The 24,681-nt window shown below is 45.7% G+C and overlaps 1 protein-coding gene across 1 annotated transcript in view; it reads right to left on the bottom strand.

The window, feature by feature from the left end:
* Nucleotides 1-24,681, bottom strand: part of KCNH8 (potassium voltage-gated channel subfamily H member 8) — a 501,290-nt gene that overhangs the window by 277,387 nt on the left and 199,222 nt on the right. Inside the window, exon 3 of the mRNA XM_027549713.1 lies at nt 4,703-4,834. Within this exon, the coding sequence (XP_027405514.1) occupies nt 4,703-4,834 (132 nt within the window). The remainder of the gene's footprint in view (nt 1-4,702; nt 4,835-24,681) is intronic.

The following is a 24,681-nucleotide window of genomic DNA, read 5'->3' as shown; positions in this document are numbered from 1 at the left end:
GATTGCTGGGAGAAATATCAATAACCTCAGATATGCAGATGACACTACCCTTATGGCAGAAAGTGAAGAGGAACTAAAAAGCCTCTTGATGAAGGTGAAAGAGGACAGTGAAAAAGTTGGCTTAAAGCTCAACATTCAGAAAACGAAGATCATGGCATCCGGTCCCATCACTTCATGGGAAATAGATGGGGAAACAGTGGAAACAGTGTCAGACTTTATTTTTCTGGGCTCCAAAATCACTGCAGATGGTGATTGCAGCCATGAAATTGAAAGACGCTTGCTCCTTGGAAGGAAAGTTATGATCAACCTAGATAGCATATTCAAAAGCAGAGACATTACGTTGTCAACAAATGTCTGTCTAGTCAAAGCTATGTTTTTTCCAGTGGTCATGTATGGATGTGAGAGTTGGACTGTGACGAAAGCTGAGCACCGAAGAATTGATGCTTTTGGACTGTGGTGTTGGAGAAGACTCTTGAGAGTCCCTTGGACTGCAAGGAGATCCAACCAGTCCATCCTAAAGGAAATCAGTCCTGAATATTCATTGGAAGGACTGATGCTGAAGCTGAAACTCCAATACTTTGGCCACCTGATGCAAAGAGTTGACTCACTGGAAAAGACCCTGATGCTGGGAAAGATTGACGGCAGGAGGAGAAGGGGACGACAGAAGATGAGATGGCTCAGTGGCATCACCGACTAGATGGACATGAGTTTGGGTGGACTCTGGGAGTTGGTGATGGACAGGGAGGCCTGATGTGCTACAGTTCATGGGGTTGCAAATAGTCAGACACGACTGAATGACTGAACTGAACTGAAGAGGTAAATAGGATCTCATATTAAAGTAATTCAGAAATGCTAGAACACATATAGAAGTTATTGGTTGGCACACTACTTTTAGAGTCGAAATGAAGTATGTGTGAAAAATGGAAGGTATTTTAAAAAATGGTTAAAATCACCAGATTTATACTGTAGTCTCTCTCTCTCTGAGGAAAAGGAATGTTGTAGTGAGCTCTTTCAAACCCCAAATTAACAGGTGTATTTTACCCCTTTTATCCATTGCCATCTTTCAAAAGGGGGATTTCTCCCCGATCATACAGACACCAGGAGCACAGGGCAAAGATGATGACCTCAGTTATATAAAACCAGTAGTGATGATCGTCGTGATCAAAACAAGTCAGGTTGATTAAACTGCCCTCATTGAAGCAAAAAATGAAAATGAAAGTGAAAGTCGCTCAGTTGTGTCCGATTCTTTGCCACCCCATGGTCTATACAGTCCATGGAATTCTCCAGGCCAGAACACTGGAGTGGGTGGCCTTTCCCTTCTCCAAGGGAGCTTCCCAACCCAGGGATTGAACCCAGGTCTCCCGCATTGCAGGCGGATTCTTCACCAGCTGAGCCACCAGGGAAGCCCCAAAAGCCGTATATTTATTTCTAAAGACAGTTCGGTGTGTCTACACATGTATGCGAAAACACATAATACATACACATATATTTAGTGTTTGGAGTAATCCCTTGGTGGCATAGTAAGAAAGGTACCTGGTCTTGTCCCTGCTCTAGACACACGACCCCACAACCCCAGGAATCCCTGGAGGGCTGGGTCTCTTCTATACTAGTGGATATTCGGTCCCACAGGGAAGCTCATGACCAGGAAGACGGGAGATTAGAAGGCTGGGCCTCGTAACCGCCCCCTGACCTTCTGGGAGGGCAGCGGAGCTAAGCAACAAGCTGATCACCAACGGCCAGTGATGTAATCAACCTTGCTTGTGTGATGACTTTTCCATGAGAACTGTTACAGAGTAGGAGACCCAGTGGGCACCTCCGGCTGCTGGGCCGGGGAGAGGGGAGGGGTGGCAGCCCCAGGCTCGTCCCTATGCCTGCCCCAGCATCTCTTCCATTCGGTTATTCCCAAGTTACAGCCTTCGTCATAACAGAAGTGTTTTTCTAAGTTCTGGGAGCAGTTTTAGCAAATTATCAAATCTGAAAGGAAAGGGGAGGGCTGTGAATTTCCCAACATTGCAGTCAAGTTGGACACAAGCATGTGGGGCCTGGGTACCCGGTACCCGTGACCAGCATCTGTGTGCAGGTGGGGCCCTTATACTTATGGACGCTGATGTTCATTCCAAGTACCAGACCACCTGACCTGCCTCCTGAGAAACCGGTATGCAGGTCAAGAAGCAACAGTTAGAACCGGACATGGAACAACAGACTGGATCAAAAGTGGGAAAGGAGTACGTCAAGGCTGTATATTGTCACCCTGCTTATTTAACTTATATGCAGAGTACATCATGAGAAACGCTGGGCTGGATGAAACACAAGCTGGAATCAAGATTGCCGGGAGAAATAGCAATAACCTCAGATATGCAGATGACACTTTCTTAGGGAAGAAAGTGAAGAGGAACTAAAGAGCCTCTTGATGAAGGCAACAGAAAAGAGTGAAAAAGCTGGCTTGAAACTCAACATTCAAAAAACTAACATCATGGTATCCAGTCCCATCACTTCATGGCAAATAGACGGGAAATAATGGAAACAGTGACAGACTTTATTTTGGGGGGCTCCAAAATCACTGCAGATGGTGACTGCAGTTTTGAAACTAAAAGGCACTTGCTCCTTGGAAGAAAAGCTATGACCAACCTAGACAGCGTATTGAAAAGCAGAGACAGTACTTTGCCAACAAAGGCCCAACAGCAAAGGTCGTCAGGCTGTGGTTTCTCCAGTGGTCACGTGTGCATGTGAGGGTCGGGCTATGAAGAAAGCCGAGCGCCAAAGAACTGATGCTTTGAGCTGTGGTGTTGGAGAATACTCTAGAGAGTCCCTTGGACTGCAAGGAGGTCCACCAGTCCTTCCTAAAGGAGATCAGTTCTGGGTGTTCATTGGAAGGACTGATGTTGAAGCTGAAACTCCAATACTTTGGCCACCTGATGCCAAGAACTGACTCATTTCAAAAGACCCTGATGCCGGGAGGGATTGGGGGCAGGAGGAGAAGGGGACGGCAGAGGATGAGATGGTTGGATGGCATCACCAACTTGATGGAAATGAGTTTGAGTAAACTCTGGGAGTTGGTGATGGACAGGGAGGCCTGGCATGTGTCCATGGGGTCACAAAAGTCAGACATGACTGAGTGACTGAACAGCAAAAATAGTGTCAGAAGTGAATTAAATTTTAGGACACCCCGCGGTGTCCAGAGACAAAAGTCAGACATGACTGAGTGACTGAACAGCAAAAATAGTGTCAGAAGTGAATTAAATTTTAGGACGCCCCGCGGTGTCCAGAGAGCTGCAGAACTGGTGGTTCAGTTTTCAGTTCAGTCGCTCAGTCGTGTCCGACTCTTTGTGACCCCATGAACTGCAGCATGTCAGGCCTCCCTGTCCATCACCAACTCCTGGAGTTCACTCAAACCCATGTCCATTGAATTGGTGATGCCATCCAACCATCCCATCCTCTGCCATCCCCTTCTCCTCCTGACCTCAATCTTTCCCAGCATCAGGGTCTTTCCCAATGAGTCAGCTCTTTGCATCAGGAGGCCAAAGTATTGGAGTTTCAGCTTCAACATCAGTAAGGGAAAAAACCTACGGTTGATATTAGAGATGTTCTAAGTAAATGCACTTCACACTTACCTTCTTCTTCCTCTAACAGCAAAGAAAATTTTGAAAACAGAAACAAAAATCGTGTGCACCTGTTTACATGCTTTTCTCTCCTTAGGCAGGTATTATACTTGCTCTGATATTCAAGTAACTTTGCTGATATGAATGCTTGCCTCTCCTGTATGTAAAATATCCCATAATATTTAGTTATGCAAATACACAGGAAAACAGTCATGCATTTGCAAACATTCCAAATGATAGCCGTTGGGAGGTGGGGGCACCAAATAGCTCTCAATCTGTGTTGTCATTCAAAAGACATAATACATATAGAACACCCAGATACATTTTTACAAAGACATAGTTGTTAAAATGTCAAATAGCTGATTCTTGTAAAGAACTTTGTAGGAAATGCCTACAATGACAACTGCTTTTTCTCTGGTCATCAAAATATCCAACTCTACTTCTGTTTAAATGAAATAATATGGGCAGTTTTTCTAGTGTTAATTTTTGTCTGCTTACATAAATTCAGGGAATTTCCTCATAAACTGTAAACAGAAGCTATAAGGTAAGCAATACAAAGTCTTAGGATCCTTTAAAGATCATTGAAAATCTTGTCTATGTCAACACAAATTATTATTGCAAGATACAGATACACATCTGCAATGTTCCACTCTAACAAGCACTAAATCGAGTTCTGGGTTTTGTACCTAAAATGAAATCTTGCACTTTTAAGTTCTGAGCTGCTCTACGGTAGTTTAAACTGAGAGCTATCTTTTTAATTGCCTCATTTTAACTTCACTTATCACTATCAGTTCGTATTTTTCCCTGATAAAATCAGGTGGTATGAATCTGTGTACTCTGATACAAATTTTTCCATCCTCATCCTCTTGGAATCAGAATACAAACTTCTGGTTCCTGTCAAGTGAATCTTTGCTACAAACAGGAGGATGCAAACTCACATGAGTCTGTGATTTCGGGAAACGCACCAGATACTGACTGCTAAGAGTTATGAATATTTATCAGTTGCTGTTATTAAAAACACTCTTTTTTCTTCCTGGAGTTTCTGAGTAAACAATTTCAAAACGTTATTCCATCTGTCAATGTTTTCTGAAAACAGCACAAACCTTCTTTTTTATCTTCTGGAGTAATCTTCACTTTCGTGTCTGTTATATCTTTGAACGAGGCCAGAAAAAGGACCACATCTCCTTTCTCATTCTTTATGGGAACAATATCCAACAGGCACCAAAATGGAGACCCTGCAACCGTAAAGAAAAACACATCAGCCACTGCCTCCTGCTTTTGTACAAAAATCACATCATTCATGGTACAGTTCATCAAGTCCTTACTGTTTTCTTCTAGCCCACGACTCTCCCTACAAATCTTAAAAATGTCAGTTTTCAGATTCCATACATGTCTAGCCCATATAGATATCTCTTCATTTCCATATGAAGGGCTTTCTCTGAAAATAAAACCGTATTTTCAAGAAAGCCACTGGTCTGTGATGAGACCTTTTTGCCTACGATATTCAAGCTGTATTTCTTCTTTGAATGTATTGATGTTGAAGCATTCAAACTGATAAAACTTTGTCCCTTCCCACCTCCAGCACACACTGGTTCCTAAATAAAGATCTTTGTTTGGTGTGAGCTTCCTAGACGTTTCTTTAGTCAGTTTAAAAATCAATGCTTGTGCACCAGAATAGCTAAAAGAAAAAACGATGGAAAATACCAATTTTGGGGAGGATGTTTGTCACTTGAACTCTCCTACATTGCTGACGGGTTGCAAATTAGTACCTATATTTTAAAAAATGTTTGGCGGTATCAACATATATTTTCATAACACAACATTATTCAGCACTGTGAACTGCTGCTGCTGCTGCTAAGTCGCTTCAGTCGTGTCCAACTCTGTGCGACCCCATAGACGGCAGCCCACCAGGCTCCCCCGTCCCTGGGATTCTCCAGGCAAGAACACTGGAGTGGGTTGCCATTTCCTTCTCCAATGCGTGAAGGTGAAAAGTGAAAGTGAAGTTGCTCAGTCCTCTCCAACTCTGAGCGACCCCATGGACTGCAGCCTACTGGGCTCCTCCATCCACAGGATTTTCCAGGCAAGAGTGCTGGAGTGGGGTGCCCTCGCCTCCTCCGTCAGCAATGTGAATGAGTGATAATATAATTGGCAGCAGACTAACATATTGTTGAGTAAAAACAGCCAGACGTGGAGGAGTAGAATCCATTTAAACTAAGTACAAAAACAAGCAAAACTAACCTGTGGTGTTACGGGTCACGTTAGTGGTTACCTTTGGGAGATTGGGAGGGAACACAGGTCAGGAAATTCTGGGATGCGGGTCCATCTTTCGTGGCCTTTACGGTGATTACATAGGAGTGCTCAGGTTTTGAAACTCATCAGACTCTACACTCATGAATTTTTCAGTATGTATGTTTTATTTCAATAAAATATTCTTAAAAGTGATACTTAATACCCCAATAAAGAGCAAAGTAATGCTGTTTGCAGCAACATGGACGGACCTGGAGATGACCATGTATCTAGTGAGGTTAGCCAGACAGACAAAGACAAATATCTGTGACATTGCTTATATGTGGGATCTGAAAAAAATAAAGACGCAAATGAACTTCTTATTTATGGTTACCAAAGAGGGTAGGGAGGAGGAGGGATACGTTGGGAGGCTGGGACTGACATATACACGCTGCTGGTGCTGCTGCTGCTGCTAAGCCGCTTCAGTCGGATCAGACCCTGTGTGACCCCATAGACGGCAGCCCACCAGGCTCCTCTGTCCCTGGGATTCTCCAGGCAAGAACACTGGAGTGGGTTGCCATGCCCTCCTGCAGGGGATCTTCCCCACCCAGGGATCAATGTTGGGGGCTAGCGTGAGGCACTCCGCCCGTGGCAAAGGTCATGAGGAAGGAGGCTCGACATACGCAAAGGCGGGATCGAGCCTCAGGAGTCCCCCTGGAAATCCTCGAGCATCTACCCCCATAACCAGAGCCTGCCTACTTCACTACTTTGTGCTCACCTACACCTCTGACTTTACGGGGGGCTGTCCCCCACCACCTCTTTTGGAGAAGGAGTTAACTTAGAGCTCCAGTTAATAATAATTCCTGGGCGTGATAAGAGTGTTTTAACCTACAAACTCCTCTGAAGGTTCTCTAGCCTGCCTGACAGGCTTGTCCAGCCACATGTGATCAATCACAGCCTCCCAACCGTGAGAGGCACGAGATGCTTTAAACCTTCTAAAAACAGGTTCCTTAGAAAGTTAGAAAACTATTAGTATAAGTATAATGGGCTGATTAGAAATTGTATTGGTGAAGGGTTTTTCATTTGTTGAGCCAATGTTTGTTGCTAAGTCTCCACATCCCCTTCCCTTACACACATTAATGAATATATAGAAGAAATAAGTATTAACCTTTGATATTAATCACGTTAGACCTTAGGCTAAGTAAATTCTTTCCTTAACTAAAACCCATTACACCCTCACCCTATAGGAATGTAACTTTATTTGGGTGGCGTCTGTTTTAAGAATAATCACCCCTGGAGAAATAAGTGTCCTGGTTGACTGACCATTGTCACAAGGAGAGGGTCGTAAATTGTCAGCAGGCCCCCTGGCCAGAAGATGATGTAACACCCCTAAGACCTCTGTATACATTTGTATGAAGCACCTGACTTTGATAAAAGTCAGGACTGCTGTCCCCACTTGACTTTTGCATAACATCTCAGTGTATAAAAGTAGACCATGGAAAATAAAGAATTGGGATCAGTTTCTCGAAATACTGGTCTCCCCATGTCGCTCTCTCTCTCTCACTCTGGTTGAGTCTCCATCTGGAGCGCGGAACCCACCATGCTTACTAATTATGCCTGGGCTTCTAAGATCCGACCAGGGAGGCCTCAGTGTCTCCTCTCCTTTGGGAGAACGGAAGGACGCCTGCGGCCTACGTAAGTGGTGCAAACTTCTTGTCTTGAAGTTTTATTGGTCTCCCGCGTAAACCAAGCTACTCAGCCTCTTTTCTCCACTGAGTTTTCCTACTGAGCTATCCTCATCCTATTACTCTTTATATCTTTGATAAAATATTTAAATAAATAGGTCGCCGATGCCGTCCCTGCTTCAAATACCCTGGATCAGCTGGGGCAGGACCCCGGCAGATCAAACCCGAGTCCCTTACAACTCCTGCATGGGCAGGTGGTTCTTCAGCACGAGAGCCACCTGGGAAGCTGCTTCATTAACATGGGTCGCTCTAAATACAAATTGTGTAATGAGGTGACATCAACCAGGCTACTGTCAGCATTCCCACCGTGTACACGACAAGTGAATCAGCAACAGTGTAAATGACATATACGCCACTTTTTCCTTCTTTCCTTCCTTCCCTCCACGCTCCCTTCCCCCTTTCTGCCTTCAGCTGCCCTCCTATTTAACCACACCAACTTGCTTACAAATATGGCTTTGGGTATTTTCAAGATCTTTCTGTGTTGTTGGGTGTTGTCATTATAGACATGCCTGAACAGGCTAAGTCTGCTCCTGCCCCTAAAAATGGCTCTAAAAAAGCTGTGACCAAGGCCCAGAAGAAGGACGGCAAGAAGCCCAAGCGCAGCCACAGGGAGAGCTACTCCATGGACGTGTACAAGGTGCTGAAGCAAGTCTATCTGGACACCAGCATCTCGTCCAAGGCCATGGGCATCATGAACTCCTTTGTCAACGACATTTTCGAGGGCATTGCTGGAGAGGCATGGCACCTGGCGCATTACAACAAGCACTCAACTATCACATCCAGGGAGATCCAGACCGCCCTGCGCTTGCTGCTACCTGGGGGGCTGGGCAAGCACGCCGTGTCCGAGGGCACTGAGGCTGTCACCAAGTATACCAGCTCCAAGTAAATATAATATGCCTAGCCGCTGTTAACAGAGAACACAATGGCACCCCACTGCAGTACACTTGCTTCGAAAATCCCTTGGACAGAGGGCCTGGTGGGCTGTAGTCCATGGGGTCGATAAGAGTCGGATACGACTGAGCGACTTCACTTCACTTTATCTTCATGTTAGAAAGCAAAGCATAAGTCATTTGCTCCTTCTTCCAGAAAAAGAGAACCAATGCCAAAACCTACCAATCAGGTTCAAAGCAACATCCTTTTCACTTAATTTGCTCACTTATCTTTCCCTTCCCTGCTGTCTTCAGTGTCTCCACCCTGACTTTCTGACAAAATCTTCAATCTTGCATGAGTGTAATAACTCAGAGCGGTTCCCCAAGGTCTGCTTCTTCCTTTCTTACCCACAGGTACAAAGATGACCATGTAATGCCTTTCACTCATCAGCCACCCAGACTTGGCACAATAAATCTCTCTTAGGGTTAAGAAGCGAGGAAGAAAATCCCTAGGCCTCCAATCCAAAGATGGGAAGGGTTCTTAAAAGCAGGGTTAGAGGGCAGACATCGTGTCAGTGTTAACTCCCTCCGTATATAGCAATAGTAATTACCATGTGGGTTGGTGAGCACTAAAACAGATGAGGCTGTGCCAAGATTTAAGTTAATAACACCTTTAATTTCCGCAGATAAATACAATTCATGGGGAGAGAACAGGGTTCATACCCTACATGGTAAACTGTATTTTTGGAATTGCATAAATAATCACATAGGGTTGAAACCTGGTGGAAGTTCCCACGTCTCCATTTTCGGTACTTTCTTTTACTTCACTGGGAAACAAGGGTGCGAGAGAATCTGACTTGGTAATATTTATAATTGGAAGAAGGTATATACTTTCCACATACCCCCAAAAGATTATATTTGGCAATAAGTATAGACTAACGGTAAGGTTTCTAGTATGAGTTCATGGTTCAATAACTTAATACCAGGAGGCAGAAATGTAAAGAGAGTTGAGCTGAGAGTTGCTCCCTTCTCTCTAGTGGCTGCGTGGCCATGATAGAACGCACGCAGCGTCTGCAGCGTGACAGAGCAGCAGCGAGTGGAACCGGGCACTTTGCTGTTGTCGTTTAGTTGCCAAGTCACGTCTGGCTCTTTTGCAACCCCATGGACTGTATCCCTCCAGGCTCCTCTGTCCATGGGATTCTCCAGGCAAGGGTACTGGAGTGGGTTGCCATTTCCTTCTCCAGGGGATCTTCTCCACCCAGAGATGGAACCCGGGTCTCCTGCGTTGGCAGATGAGGTCTTTACTACTGAGCCGCCTGGGAAGCCTAGGGACCCTTTGCATGACCCTTATATCAAGTAGGATTTTGACTGGATTTTTAACGATAAATAGGTGTGACCTTTAGTCCTTGACATTAGGGCTACAATAACACAACACCCTGTGTGGACAGCGTCGGTACTGGGTGACTGGGTGACGCAACATTTTGAGGTGCTCCTCATATTTCACAGCAAACCTGGTGGGTCTCGTTCTCTATCACCGCGGTCTCAGTGCTGCATACTCAGTGGTGTGATCAAGGGTTGACACTATTTAGAAACTCAGCCAGGGAATAATAGCGGGGAGGGTGTTGCCAAAGGGCGGCAGGTGTGCCAACAAGGCCCTGCTGCCGGAGGCTGATGGCGGGACCCTAGGGTCTGCAGCGAAAGGGTGGGGCGAGGGGTGAGTGTCGCAGGTGAGTCTCTTTAGCACGGTAGTTTCTGCCTCGTCCTTGCCCTAACCATCTCTCACCCACTCTTCAAATGTCTTCTCCCTACCCTTAGTTTTTCTCCCCAGGCTGCTTAAAGAATCTGTGAAAATACAGGGTCCTGATTAAAAACACCCAATGGCTTTTCACTGCTTGCTTGCTTAAAAAACATCAGTATAGCATCCCAGACACTTTGTCAACATGGAGGATCTATTTTCATGGAACAGGAAAGGAAAACAGGAATGGGATGGGGGTGAGGAGGTGATCTAAGAGAAGGGTCAGATTCCAAAGGAGGAAGTCCCAGGAAGACAAGCCCCACAGCAGCCTCTCCGGGGCTTCTGGGCGCCTGTGCTCCTCTAAGTGACAGAAGCAAGGATTCTTTGGTGAATTAGCAGGTAAAGCCTCCACCTTTAACCTGCAGGAAGCCTTCCTTCACCTTATCTGCAGGAAACACCTCTTCCGAGGACCATCCATCTATAGTGCAGCCCATATGTGTTTCAGATCTGTGCTCCGTTCCCAGTGAATCTGCCTTGAGTGGACAGCTCTCTTCCAAATGCCTCAGGATCCTAAAGCACGGAACTTAAGAACACTGGGGCCCAGAGACCTTGTGCAGCAGTGGAAGGCAGAGCAGGGTTGGTGGGACAAGAACCGAGTCCGCTGGATATCTTGCTGAGATGGGCAGGGTCTAAGGACACCTTTTATTTCAACATTTAATGAAAAATGAGGATCTCAGGAAACAACGTGCTTTAAATTTTTAAAGCCTGTTTCTTTGGGCTCCCTTGTGGCTCAGTTGGTAAAGAATCCAACTGCAATGCAGGAGACCTGGGTGTGATCCCTGGGTTGGGAAGATCCCCTGGAGGAGGGCATGGCAACTCACTCCAGTATTCTTGCCTGGAGAATCCCATGGACAGAGGAGCCTGGCAGGCTACAGTCCACAGGGTCACAAAGAGTCAGACATGACTGAGAGACAGTACAGCACAGCAAAGCACTTGTTTCTTTAGAGAAAAACAAACAAACAAAAATTCGGTGGACACACACAGACGATGCACAGCGGTGGATTGTGGGGTGATAGTTTCTTCCTTTTTCTTTTCTTCTCAGATCCTTATTTTCAGCTTTGCTACAATAAGCATAAAGGAATAGATAGTGGAATTCTGGCAACTCTAGAGATCTGCAGTAGGAAATACAGAGTTCAGGACTGGGTAACTGAAGCAATGATCACTTTGCATATATTATCCATGATTCAGTTCTAACAGATACCCCATTTCAGATTTTGAGAAAAGTTATGTTTTGAGTTAGGGTAACTTACAAAAAGAAAGAGGGAAAGAAAAGTTTAAAAAAAAAAGGAAGAAGGAAAGAGGAATAGATACAAATCAACTGATCTTGGCTGCATAGAATGTGCCAAGTTTTTCTTTCTTTTTTCTTCATCTTTCCATTTTGTTCCAAGTTCTGTCTCTCCTTAAATACAAGTACCTCCTTCCTTTCCCAGGAATATGTATCAGCGTCCTCAAAAATCTCTAACAATTAAACACAAGAGGACCCTGGGAACTTGAGATCTGAAAAAATATCTCCACAATGTGTTTTAGTCAATACTGCCAACAACCTTGCTCAACAAATCATTTAATGGAGATTTGACCAGTAGAGCTATTTATTACTTGCCTTAAGAAAACCTAACTGCTTCTGATAGACAGAGGTAATTCTTACCTACAACTGAAAGAATTTTTCACATATGGGTAGCCACAAATTCATCTGGGATAGGTTTAGAGGAGGAGCCACGATAGCTGATTACAGTCCAGTGAGAAATGGAGCCAAGGGATTCCTGACATTGTGATGTCCAGGGACAGCTGTCATTCATTAACTTTTATTACAGGCTTCCCTCATAGCTCGGTCGGTAAAGAATCTGCCTGCAATGCAGGAGACCTGGGTTCGATTCCTGGATCGGGAAGATCCCCTGGAGAAGGAAACGGCAACCCACCCCAGGATTCTTGCCTGGAGAATCCCATGGACAGGGGAGCCTGGTAGACTACACTCCATGGGGTCGCAGGAGCCGGACACGACTTGGTGAATAAACCACCACCGTGTCCCGGACACTGAGCCACAAGCTCTCTATGCATTCTGGGTAAACTTCTCATCCATCACCCTGACCGACATTTTCACAGACTGATCCATAGTTTACAGCTGGGGAAATTGCCACGTGTGGCATTTTCTTTAGGGTCCCACAGCTAAGTAGTGTCAAACAGCAGGCTTTAAACCTAGGTCTGAGTTTGATTTCTAATGTGGCTTTACTCTAATCTTCTGGGAATGATCTCCATCTATGAGCAATGCTTTAAAAGTTGAGTTTAATCTTTCTTTCTACCTGTGCTCTAGAACATAATGATACATATTCTTTTTAAAATGTCATATTAGAAGAGACAAAAGTAAAATAAAACCTTTGGATAATCAACAAATTTCCCTCTCAACCCAAAAATAACAGGAGAAACTCTATTTGCAGTAAAATTCAGCTACTTTAGTTCTAGATTGGAATATATCCTTCACTTAGGTACATATGGCCCTGATTTTTAAATTTCTTCAATAACCAAATAGACAATGAGATATGAAAACCACCTCTGGTACTGTTTTTAGTCCCCTCATTGAGACAATGAGGATGCAATTATAAAAACTTCATAATTCCAGTCTTCAGGCACAGTTACCTAAGTTGTTAACGTACACGCCATCATGTCCTGACCTCATTCACAAAACCTTTGCTTGACCCTCTCCCCAGGGCGCTTCTGCCTCTTCCCTAGAAATGGTGATATTTGTGCCACTGCAGTTGCAGGCAGGACACACACAGCACGCCCTACGTTCTCCTCTTCTCTGCAGACGACAGAACTGAGCCCACCCCGCACTGGGCCATGGGCACTTCTCCAGGGGTGCCCCAGGGGAAAGAAGGCCACCACGCTTGACCATTGTCAGCGAGCAGACAAGAGTCTCATCCGACAGGCTTGGCCCCACGATTCCTCCTTAGAAGCCACTTCTTTCTGAGAACAAGGTGCTGAGACCAACTCACTCCCTTGATACTTGACTTTTAGGAAAGCAATTTAAGATTGCTTTAGACTTGCAGTTGTTCGCTGTAAAAGAACTTGGATTAAATGAGAATCGGAGGATCAAGCTAACCCTCTCTAATTGCACAAGGCTTTAGAGGGATAAATCTATGGTCTTTGCAGGGCAAGGGGAATAATTGTTGGTACCAATAAGCATAATGCCAACCTACACGGAGTGTGGTTAAGGGGGTCTGGGGCTCTGGGACTACTTAGTTTAGGACCCAGAAGAAAATATTTGGAGATTGCATTGCAAGCAATTGGACATAAGTCATTCATTCATTCAGCATATTTTTGCTGAGTGCCTGAAATGGCCAGGAACTATTTTGAGTGTTGGGAAACACATCAGTAAACCAAACAGAACAGATATCTGTCCTGTGTCCTGAGAGAACTTATACTCTACTTCCAGGAGAAAAACAACAAACTACAAACAAGCGTATGGTTTATTAGAAGGTTTTAAATACTACAACAAAAAGGAAAAGTAGAACAGGGTAAAGGGATACAGAATGTAGGAGAAGGTGGAATAAGGCTCTGGCGTGAGGTTCTTAAGTGCTGCTTAATGAATCTTCTGAACATTAATAAATAAACTGTGGGTTATTGCTGGTCGTCTGCAGCAAGTGATGGGAAGACCACAATGCAGATCTCAGGTCAAGCAAAAGCGAGAGAGAAGGAAGAAAAACGGGATGAGAGTGTCTTAGAGCTCAGTGCGGTTCCAAGGAAAGTTCTCCAAGGCCATCACGGAGTCATCTAGCCAAGCCAACCATCAGAGCACCACCGCCTCGCCTTGGAACGGACCTGTCTCAGCGGCCCTGCCTCGCTCAGTCGCTGGCTGGTAGCAGCCTGGCAAAGTCTGGTCTGTGCCAGCACAGCGATGTGCTTCAGAGGACAGCAGCTGGGGTCATCAGCCACACTCCCGTGTAGTCAGAGACATGAGACGCCCTTTCTCGTGGTCGCTACTGTTAGCATGGCAGACATCTCACATGTTTAGCAGAATAGCATCCCTGCCCAGCCACTGCACCTCCATCTTCCATGGGAGATGAAGACTCCTCTCCATGTGCCGCCTTGGTAAACTGCCCCACCCAGTGCGTGGGGCAGCCTTCACTGGAAGGATGGGCCACCCTTCCCGCTGGACCAGTCATTCTTTCTCCTCCGGTAACTGCAATCTTGAACAGTGGGACCCAAGATCAAAAATGAAGGAAGCAGATTTATTTAACAGTGAAGACCAGAAAGATCTTGCCCGTTATTCCTGCTTCCGAGACCTCGTGGAACACCACTGCTTCTTGTTTTTTTCAAAGACTGGCTGCTCATTCCTTTCTTTGGTTCCATATGTTGCAACATATGCTTTCAATAAATTAATATTTTTGCCTCTGATAACCAGAATCAATATTTATTTGCATGCTGCTGCTGCTGCTAAGTCGCTTCAGTTGTGTACAACTCTGTGCGATCCCACAGATGGCAGTCCACCAGGCTCCGCCGGCCCTGGGATTCTCCAGGCAAGAACACTGGAGTGGGTTGCCACTTCCTCCTCCAACGAATGAAAGTGAAAAGTGAAAGTGAAGTCTCTCAGTCGTGTCTGGCCCTCAGCGACCCCATGGACTGCAGCCTTCCAGGCTCCTCCGTCCATGGGGTTTTCCAGGCAAGAGCACTGGAGTGGGGTGCCACTGCCTTCTCCATACTGGATATATATCTACTTCTCATGGTTAAGAGCTCTGAAGAGGTCAATACCTAGAAAAGTATTTTGTGCTTTTTGTCTATTAAGTAAGGAGTTTACCTGAATATATAATGCTTTGATTCTTTAATCATTAAAAAAAAGTCAGGCACAACTATGGCTCTGTGTCTGACTCTTTGCAATCCCATGGACTGTAGCCCTCCGTCCATGAAACTCTTCAGGCAAGAATGTTGGAGTGGGTAATCATTCCCTTCTCTAGGGGATCTTTCCAACCCAGGGATTGAACCCAGGTCTCTTGCTTTGCAGGCAAATTCTTCACTGTCTGAGCTACGAAGGAAACCAATAGTGTTAATTAACAGTTCAGTGTTAATATTTGTTAGGGGGGTTCAGGGTGGGTATTTGTTATAAAAATCTCTGTATTTTGTGTACATATGAAACATTTCATGATTTGTTTTTTCATTAAGGAAACAGGAGAATTATTCAGCACTTCCTTGAACATCAAATCTAGAATTAAGCTGGAACAAAATCTTTTCAGATTGCTGATCAGATCTTTAGAGATGATACAAGGAACACTTTATTGTAAAGATGAAGATCCTGAGTTCAGGGTGGGTGAGTAAACTGCAAAACGGCTAATGTTATTGTTGAAAGAGATGGAATTAGACCTCACGTCACATGATTCTCTGTTTCGTGGGCTTTGTGCTAAAAAAACAGGGCATTTCTCCAAACAGTACAAAAAGAAAAAAGGGAATAGTTCTCATATGAGAAAATAATGTGGCTTTTATGATTTTAAAAAAGGAAACATTGTACTTATATATGTTATTGATTTAAAAAAGGCCAGGACACATAACAAATTCCACATTAATTAAGTCCTTTTTAAGCAATTAGGTTCAGAATTAGAATCTGTGTTTAAAAGTCCGGGCAAGTAAGGCAAAATGGACAGAAAATATGTCCTACGGGAGAAAGCTGAAAGTTTGAGTTGAGAATTTGGAAACAAGGAAACAGGAACTGAAAAGAGCTCGTTAAGGATCTCTTGACAATTTTCCGCAGCATAAATAACATATGACGGCAGTTTTAGGGGCCAACTTAACCCTCCCCGCGAACGTGGCGACCACAGACACTGAGCATCTCTCCCACTGTGTAAACTCGACTCGCGAGGACTCGGCAACGCGGTGCCAGGCTGCCCCGAGTCCCAGCTCGGCGGGCGCGGGAGCCCAAACAGGCAGGCGCTGCCTCAACGTCGCGTTTCTCTCCCGACGCGGCCGGCGTCTCCCCAGGACTGGAGGCCGAGCCCCGGTGCCTGGGGAGGCTCGCGGGCCCCCGCGCTCGGCGGAGCCCTCGCGCCGGCAGGCCTGCCCAGGACGGGCAGCGCCGCGAGGAAAGCAAGTCTGTGCGCAGCGTTCTCCTACCCGCTTGCAGACGACCATAGGCGCGTCCCTCGACAACAAAGTACAGAAGAGACGCACGTGTGGAGACTGGACTCGGCCCGGCGGGGAAGGAGGCGGGGCAAAACGGGTAGCGTAGCAGTGACGCGTGTGCACGACCTCGTGTGAAACCCAGAGCTGGCGGGAGGCTGCCGTGTGACACGCGGCTCAGCCGGGGGCGTGACGACTGGGGCGGGGCGGGGCGGGACAGAGGCTCAGGAGCGAGGGCGACAGGCTGAGTCATGCTGCTGTACGGCGGAAACTGACACCACGCCTGGGGCAGTCGTCCTCCAACCAAAACAAACTCCAAAGAAATAAAACAGGCCCGAGCTGACTGCACTGTACAGTATCAGCTGTTTCCCAGAGCCTCTTCATATTAGGGGTTGGGATAATGAAGATACTTGTTCCTATTAATGTATTATTTGGGGCTTTTGCATATATGTATATATTATATATATACATAAATGTAGATGTATCGTCTCTTAAAAAATGCACTTGAGAAATTTTTCAAAAAGTACATTTTGAGCCTGTAGCTGTAATTAAAACAGGACCGTTTGGAATTCTCCTAAACCATAAGAGTTTCAGTTTGGTAGTCAACCTAACAGATACGGCACATTCATCTTCAGAGGCTGGCAAACCAGATGGGAAATATTTTGACTTTGCCGTTCTCTGTCTCAGCTACTCAAGCCTGCATCTGTAGTGCTCAAGCGGTAATAAATAGCACATACAAAGTGCACATGACCGCTTTCCTTTGTAAAACAAGCACCCCACCAGATACGGCCTGCAGTCCCTACTTGGCCAGCTCCCTGTGTAGAAGCCTACAGATTACCGTACAGTAGTGGTTAGCTCTTGAATCTGGACGTCTCACCTGCCACAGTATTTAAGAAGCATTGTTAGTGCACGAATCAGGTAGCGTCTTTGTTCAGGTAGAACTGAGATTATGAATGTCATAGTGGTACATGCTGAAAGATTATCCAGACAGCCCTCCTCCAGAATAGACGGTAACTATATCCTTTCTCTTTCAATAATGAGAATAGACTTAATGATACTTCACCTGAAAAATAGGCTTAACTGTCAACCACCCAGAGGGATCCCTGACAAGGCTTTTCTTCCAGTTCCGTCAATAGAAGCTACTTTGGGGCTGTCTAGGCGGCATCACAGAGCAAAATCCATGCAAATCAGAAGGCTGAAGGAGTGAAATGAGATTGTGGTCAAAGAGTCTATAGAATCAGGACAAAGCAAGCTAAAACATGTGAGAAAGAAGCTAAAATGCACAAGAAATTTCTACTCTGGCAATCTCTTTTATTCAAGAGAACAGGTAGCTTTCCAAACTATTAAAATATATTCTACACAATAAAACAACCTTAAGCAGAGGGGATTTTTTAAAATCTCAGAACACATTCTGAGGTTAACAGTTTCCCGTTCAATAGTATCTTTTCTTAGTAGAATTGTTAACGAGATTTCTGTTGCTGTTTGATATTCCTACTATATTCCTAAAACAGAGTGCTTTTTAAAAAAATAGTCGAACATAACATTTCAAAAGATTATTTAGTAGACTCGAAATTGAAGAATTCTGGGGAAGTCAAGACTTCAAGAAAAATAGTTCTCCTTATCACAGAGGAAATCAGCCTTCTGGTTGTAGCTTGTTTTATTGTCCATCAGTACAGATGTTCCAAGCCATAAGATCCTTTTTTCCACTTCATGTCAGTTATAATATGATGTCTCTTGGATCCTCTCATGGGTACTCTGTAGATTAGTAAATATTAAAAAGCAAAGACAGAAAACCCCCAACTCATGTAGTCTCATCTCAAATATGCACCCAATAAAGCACAAAAAACAGGTAAGGTGACTTCTGTTGCAAATACCCTTTTTAGAGACACTCCTGACATTGACTTCTCTCTTATCCCCCAAATCAAGGCATCACTCAACATTGTCATTTCCAGGAGCTAAACTTGTGAAATCGCTTCTAAATCCATTCACTATCCCATCTTAATTGGGCACATCTTATACTTATTCAGGGTTCCTCAAACTTTAATCCCCTGGGGGGGCTCCTAAAAACACAGACTCTGGGACACACCTCCAGATCTGACTCGGTAGGTCTGAGCGAGGCCCGATAATGTGCATTTCTCACAGCTCCCAGTGATGCCGATTCGACTGGACTTCACGTCACACTCTGGCACACCCACTGGTCCGAGGGATCGTCACCACGTATGTGCACCACCCGCCTCAAATGGCAGCAAAAGTGATCTCTGAAAAATGTGATCTTCATCCCATACCTCCTGCTCAGAACACTTGGACCATGACGACCATTAGCTAACTGTCATGGCCTCAGCATGACAGTGACCTGACTCCTGTCTCCTTCCCTGCCCCCACAGGAACGTGGCTCTCCAAGGACCCTGGTGTCCTCTCCTTTTCTCACATGAGACGCTCTCTCCCAGGACCTTTGCACACGCAACTCTCTTTGCCTGGGGTGCTTTCATTCTTTCCTCCATGGAGTAAATTTCCACATTCTTCAAAATTCAATTCAAATATCACTTCCTTGATGACATCTTCCTTGTACACTGTATTTGGTCCAATCCCCCTGTTATTCCCTCCCACAACAGACTGTCATTTTTCTGCAAACTACTTAACAGGTCGTGTGATTATTTGATGTATCTTTCTCAAAAGGGCATAAGGTACAGAAGATCAAGAACTATGCCTTTTTTCTCTTGCACTCTCCCAGATGCAAAGCAGAGTGCCCAGCCTAAACTTGGGAGGCACTCTAAACTCTGTATTAAAAGAACAGAGTTCCTCATTAGAAGATGAATTCCAATTTTCAATAATAAAGCTGGTTGCAAGACTGATCACTAATATTCAGTAAGCATCCGTGTGCCTGGCATTGTGCTCAGCATTGGACAAGCAATATTTCACTTAAGCCCGTTAAGGATACGCTCTCACTATTATGGCCATATTCCAGATGAGAAAACGGAGGCTCAGGAAGTTGAAGAATCACCGCTATATTTTCTACCACTTATTTCCTTTATCTGACCCTCTTAAGAGCTTTAAGATACAAATATTATCTCTGTTCACCTCTTAGGGACAAGATAAGCTGTTGGAGGTGAAACAACTTGGCCAAGGTCACGTACAGAACGTCAGTGACTCAGCCAGGACCCAGGTCCTCACACAAGAAGCACGTTGGAAATGCCAAAATTGCTCTCTGTAATAAGACGATTTCTACTACATTTCTGATTCAAATATGCATCTGAAAATGTGAATTCATTTGAACATCCTGCCAAGTTGCTAAAGACTGACAATTGGATTGTTTCTTAGAAAGCACTTTCAGCTTTGAGAGGTATCTCCACGCCAGGGCTTCTAGGGAGAGCAAAAACACTGCTTCCTTTCACATTCTGAGGGCTCCATTGTCTCCTACACCAAGCACAGCGATATCGCCTCTGTTTACAGGCGCCGACTTTCTCTCCATTCTCAGTGCCTGCCACTCCAGCTGCCACCCCTTTGCCTTTACTTTATTAAAAACAAAAAAAAAATTGGCGTACAGTTTGATTTAGAGTGGTGTAAATGGTCAGTTTACAATGGCTGCAATTTATAATGATTAGTTTCTGGGGTATGGCAAAGGGAACCAGTTTTACCTATCTATATATCCACACACTTTTAGATTCTTTTCCATATAAGTTATTACAGAATATTGACTAGAGTTCTCTATGCTCAACAGTAGGTCCTTATTAGTTACCTAGTTTATATGTAGTCATGTGAATGTGTCAACCCCAATCTCCCAGTTTATCCCCCCGACCCCCTTCAGTTCAGTTCAGTTCAGTTCAGTCACTCAGTCATGTCCGACTCTTTGCGACCCCATGAATCGCAGCCCGCCAGGCCTCCCTGTCCATCACCAAGTCCCGGAGTTCACTCAGACTCATGTCCATCGAGTCAGTGATGCCATCCAGCCATCTCATCCTCTGTCGTCCCCTTCTCCTCCTGCCCCCAATCCCTCCCAGCATCAGAGTCTTTTCCAATGAGTCAACTCTTCGCATGAGGTGGCCAAAGTACTGGAGTTTCAGCTTTAGCATCATTCCTTCCAATGAATACTCAGGACTGATCTCCTTTAGGATGTCCTTGCAGATCAAGGGACTCTGAAGAGTCTTCTCCAACACCACAGTTCAAAAGCATCAATTCTTTGGCACTCAGCTTTCTTCACAGTCCAACTCTCACATCCATACATGACCACCAGAAAAACCACAGCCTTGACTAGATGGACCTTTGTTGGCAAAGTAATGTCTCTGCTTTTGAATATGCTATCTAGGTTGGTCATAACTTTCCTTCCAATGAGTAAGCGTCTTTTAATTTCATGGCTGCAATAACTATCTGCAGTGATTTTGAAGCCCAAAGAAATAAAGTCTGACACTGTTTCCACTGTTTCCCCATCTATTTCCCATGAAGCGATGGGACCGGATGCCATGATCTTCGTTTTCTGAATGTTGAGCTTTAAGCCAGCTTTTCACTCTCCTCTTTCACTTTCATCAAGAGGCTTTTTAGTTCCTCTTCACTTTCTGCCATAAGGGTGGTGTCATCTGTGTATCTGAGGTTATTGATATTTCTCCCGGCAATCTTGATTCCAGCTTGTGTTTCTTTCAGCCCAGCGTTTCTCATGAGGTACTCTGCATAGAAGTTAAATAAGCAGGGTGACAATATACAGCCTTGATGTGCTCCTTTTCCTGTTTGGAACCAGTCTGCTGTTCCATGTCCAGTTCTAACTGTTGCTCCCCCTTAGTAACCATGATTTGTTTTCTACCGTGTTTACTTCTGTGACCTAGAGATTGTCATGCTGAGTGAAGCAAGTCAGACAAAGACAAATGTCCTATGATATCTCTTTTATGTGGACTCTAAATGGATGGTACCAATGAAGCCACTCCCCTCGCCTTTTCCGGCCAGCAGGTGGGTGGGGAGGCACTCATCTCTCCCGGGTTCCTTATTCTGTTTACCCCCTCTGGGCCTGCATTGCCTGCCCCCCAGGCAGCTGTGACAGAAAAGACTAACATCAGAGGGATGTGGGTGAATAAACCTCCAGACCCCAGCCCTGCATTCTTGAAGCAAGGACAACCTGGTCATTTCCTGTGCAAACATGCTGATTTAGTAAACTGGTAGACAGCACTCCCTCTCTCTGTGCAAGCTATTTATTTAAAAAGAAAAAAATATATCCAAGCAATGGAACCAATTTCGGCCCAGAAACAGAAAGAAAAGGGAAGGGTGGGGTCAGAGGCTAGAGGAAAATTTCGGAGGAGAGGGGACCATTAACTTGAAACGAAAGGGCAAAATGAGCTCCTTGGAGACAGACTCATACTGTATCTCAGGGCCATTCCTGGTGGGAGTACTACAGGGCTTCACTGGAAACAGCAAGAGAAATATTTATATTCCCTGAGCAAGTTATCTGTTAAGCATTTCTGAAGTATCAAGGACTCTTCTAGACATACAGATACCACGATTGACATGGCACCAGAAAGGAGGGCTGTGCCCAATCTCATGGGGGGAGACAGATACATAAAGGGAAAGCTGTAATGCACAGTTGGCTTCTCAGGGGGCGCTAATGGTAAAGAACCCCTCCGCCGTTGCAGGAGACGTAAGAGATGTGGGTTCAATCCCTAGGTCAGGGAGATCTCCTCAAGGAGGGCATGGCAACCCACTCCGGTATTCTTGCCTGTGAAATTCTGTGAACAGAGGAACTTGATGGGCTACAGTCCACAGGGTTGCAAAGAGCTGGTTTATAAACAATACATTTTTTCCCTCACAGCTCTGGAGGTTGGATGGGCTGGGCGTCTGAGCTCAGAGTGCCAGAGCCAGTGGGTTCTGGTGAGAACCTTCCTCCAGTTGTAGACTGCCAACTTCTCACCGTGTCCTCAGATGGTTGACAGATAAGGGGTGAGTTCCTGGCTCATTTCTACAGGGACACTCATCCTACTCATGAGGGCTCCACCTTCATGACCCAATAACTCACAGAGACCTCTCCAAATACCACCAAAAGGGAGTTAGGTCATCAGTATATGGATTCTAGGGGAAATAAGAACATTCAGTTCATTGCATGATGAATGAAGTTCACTGCAGCGCACTCAGTTGCTACCAACTACAAAGAATGGGCTTCCCTCACAGCTCACTTGGTAAAGAATCCACCTGCAATGCAGGAGACCCCGGTTCAATTCTTGGGTTGGGAAGATCCCCTGGAGAAGGGAACAGCTACCGACTCCAGTATTCTGGCCTGGAGAATTCCATGGACTGTATAGTCCTTGGGGTCGCAGAGTCAGACACAACTGAGCGACTTTCACTTCCTCTTCACACTTTCACAAAGAATGGAAGCGTGATGTGAAACAGAAGGATCAGACGGTCACAGCTGGTGAAGGCCTTACTGGTGAAACAGGCTTGAACTGAGTCTCAGTCATTTCATTAGCTCCATGTGAGCGGGCTTCCCAGGTAGCACGGTGGAAAAGAACGTGCCTGCTAAGGCAGGAGACATAAGAGACATGGATTCTATCCCCGAGTTGGGAAGATCCCCTGGAGGAGGACATGGCCACAAACTCCTGTATTCTTGCCTGGATAACATGGTGGCCAGAGGAGCCGGGCAGCCTGCAGTCCGTGGGGTCACAGAGGGTCAGACACGACTGAGCAGCTGAGCACCATGTGTGGAGAGGTGGTGGAGAACCATCCTGGCAGGGAGAGCATTAAGCTTAAAGGCATGACCTAAGTCAGAATACGGAAGTTGTGTGTGTGTGTGGGGGAAAGCATAAGGTAATAAATCAGGCTGAGGTGGGGTAGGGGATGCTTGGTGGAAACGATGATTTTGCGGGGGTGGGGGGAGGGTGGAAAAGAAGAAGGCTGGGTTTGGAGACAGAGACACCAGACCAGAGAGAGCTCACCAGGAGCTTCATCTTGAGCCTGAGGATTTGCACTTACCCTGAGAGCCACGAGGAGCCACCGGAGCCTCTGTCATTGGAAGGCTGCATGATCGAGTTTGCCCTGTAGGAAGGTGTCTTTGGAAGTGATGAGAAGAAACGATTTGAGGGGAGTCCGCTGGAGACTAGGTGATCAGTACTGATGAAGTGGAATTACTGTAGCCTGGGCCCAGAACCAGGACAGTCTGAACAGAATCAGCAGCAAGAGAAGGGCTTTCCTAAGCAGGGCAGAAGGGTCTTGGTGGGGGCTCTGGAGGTCTGAGCTTCTGGTAACAATCATCGTGTAAATTCGATGGGTGGCACTAACAAACAGAGCACAGCTCCATTTTTATACACTGGTAGCCAGTCAATGTTTTAGAACTATTGATCTTGGAAATAGACCTCTGTCATGTCTGCTAAGTCGCTTCAGTCGTGTCTGACTCTGTGCGACCCCATAGACGGCAGCCCACCAGGCTCCCCCATCCCTGGGATGCTCCAGGCAAGAACACTGGAGTGGGTCGCCGTTTCCTTCTCCAATGCATGAAAGTGGAAAGTGAAAAGTGAAAGGGAAGTCGCTCAGTCGTGTCCGACTCTTCGCGACCCCATGCACTGCAGCCCACCAGGCTCCCCATCCCCGGGATGCTCCAGGCGAGAACACTGGAGTGGGTTGCCGTTTCCTTCTCCAGTGCATGAAGGTGAAGAGTGAAAGTGAAGTTGCTCAGTCGTGTCCGACTCTAGCGACCCCATGCACTGCAGCCCACCAGGCTCCCCCGTCCCCGGGATGCTCCAGGCAAGAACACTGGAGTGGGTCGCCGTTTCCTTCTCTGTCATGTCTAGCGTGGTGCAAATTTTGATGTTAGTTCTGTAATTCATACACAACTCAGAAGGGATGAAGCCTCTCGGGTGAGACATCATAGAGTCCTTCAAGGATCTCCTTTCAGGTGGTGAGATGCCCATGGCTTTTTGGTAGGGCGTGGGGAACAGGAGACCTGCCCACAGGGCAGGGCTGAGAGTCTTTCCAGGGCTGGGTATTGGATTCAGCCACCGAAGTGGGAAATTCTGAGGGCCTGGCATTCTAGCAGGTGGGTTCTAGTTCTACTTGGGGGAACATGGCAGAGGGGAAAGGGATATTTGTTGAATGGCTATAATCTTCAAAACTTGCCTCACACATCTGCAACTTGTGTATTTCAAAGGCCCTACACCCATAAGAGCCACAGTGCTTTGGTTTCAAGACCTGGCTGCTACCATTTTGAGATTTTTGAATCTTCTTTTTTTTTTTTTTAGAAATGGGCTCTGCATTTTCACTTTGCAGCAGCAAATTCTATGTAGCCTGTCCTGACAATGCCTGCTGAAGAATAGTTATCTCATCTGGTCCTTTATTGGTCATCTCTGAGGCTGGCACTGCTAGATCCATTTCAGAGAAAACCA

The sequence above is a fragment of the Bos indicus x Bos taurus genome, chromosome 1, assembly GCF_003369695.1.
Source record: "Bos indicus x Bos taurus breed Angus x Brahman F1 hybrid chromosome 1, Bos_hybrid_MaternalHap_v2.0, whole genome shotgun sequence".
Taxonomy (NCBI): Eukaryota; Metazoa; Chordata; class Mammalia; order Artiodactyla; family Bovidae; genus Bos; species Bos indicus x Bos taurus.
This window is presented reverse-complemented; position numbering and strand designations above follow the sequence as displayed.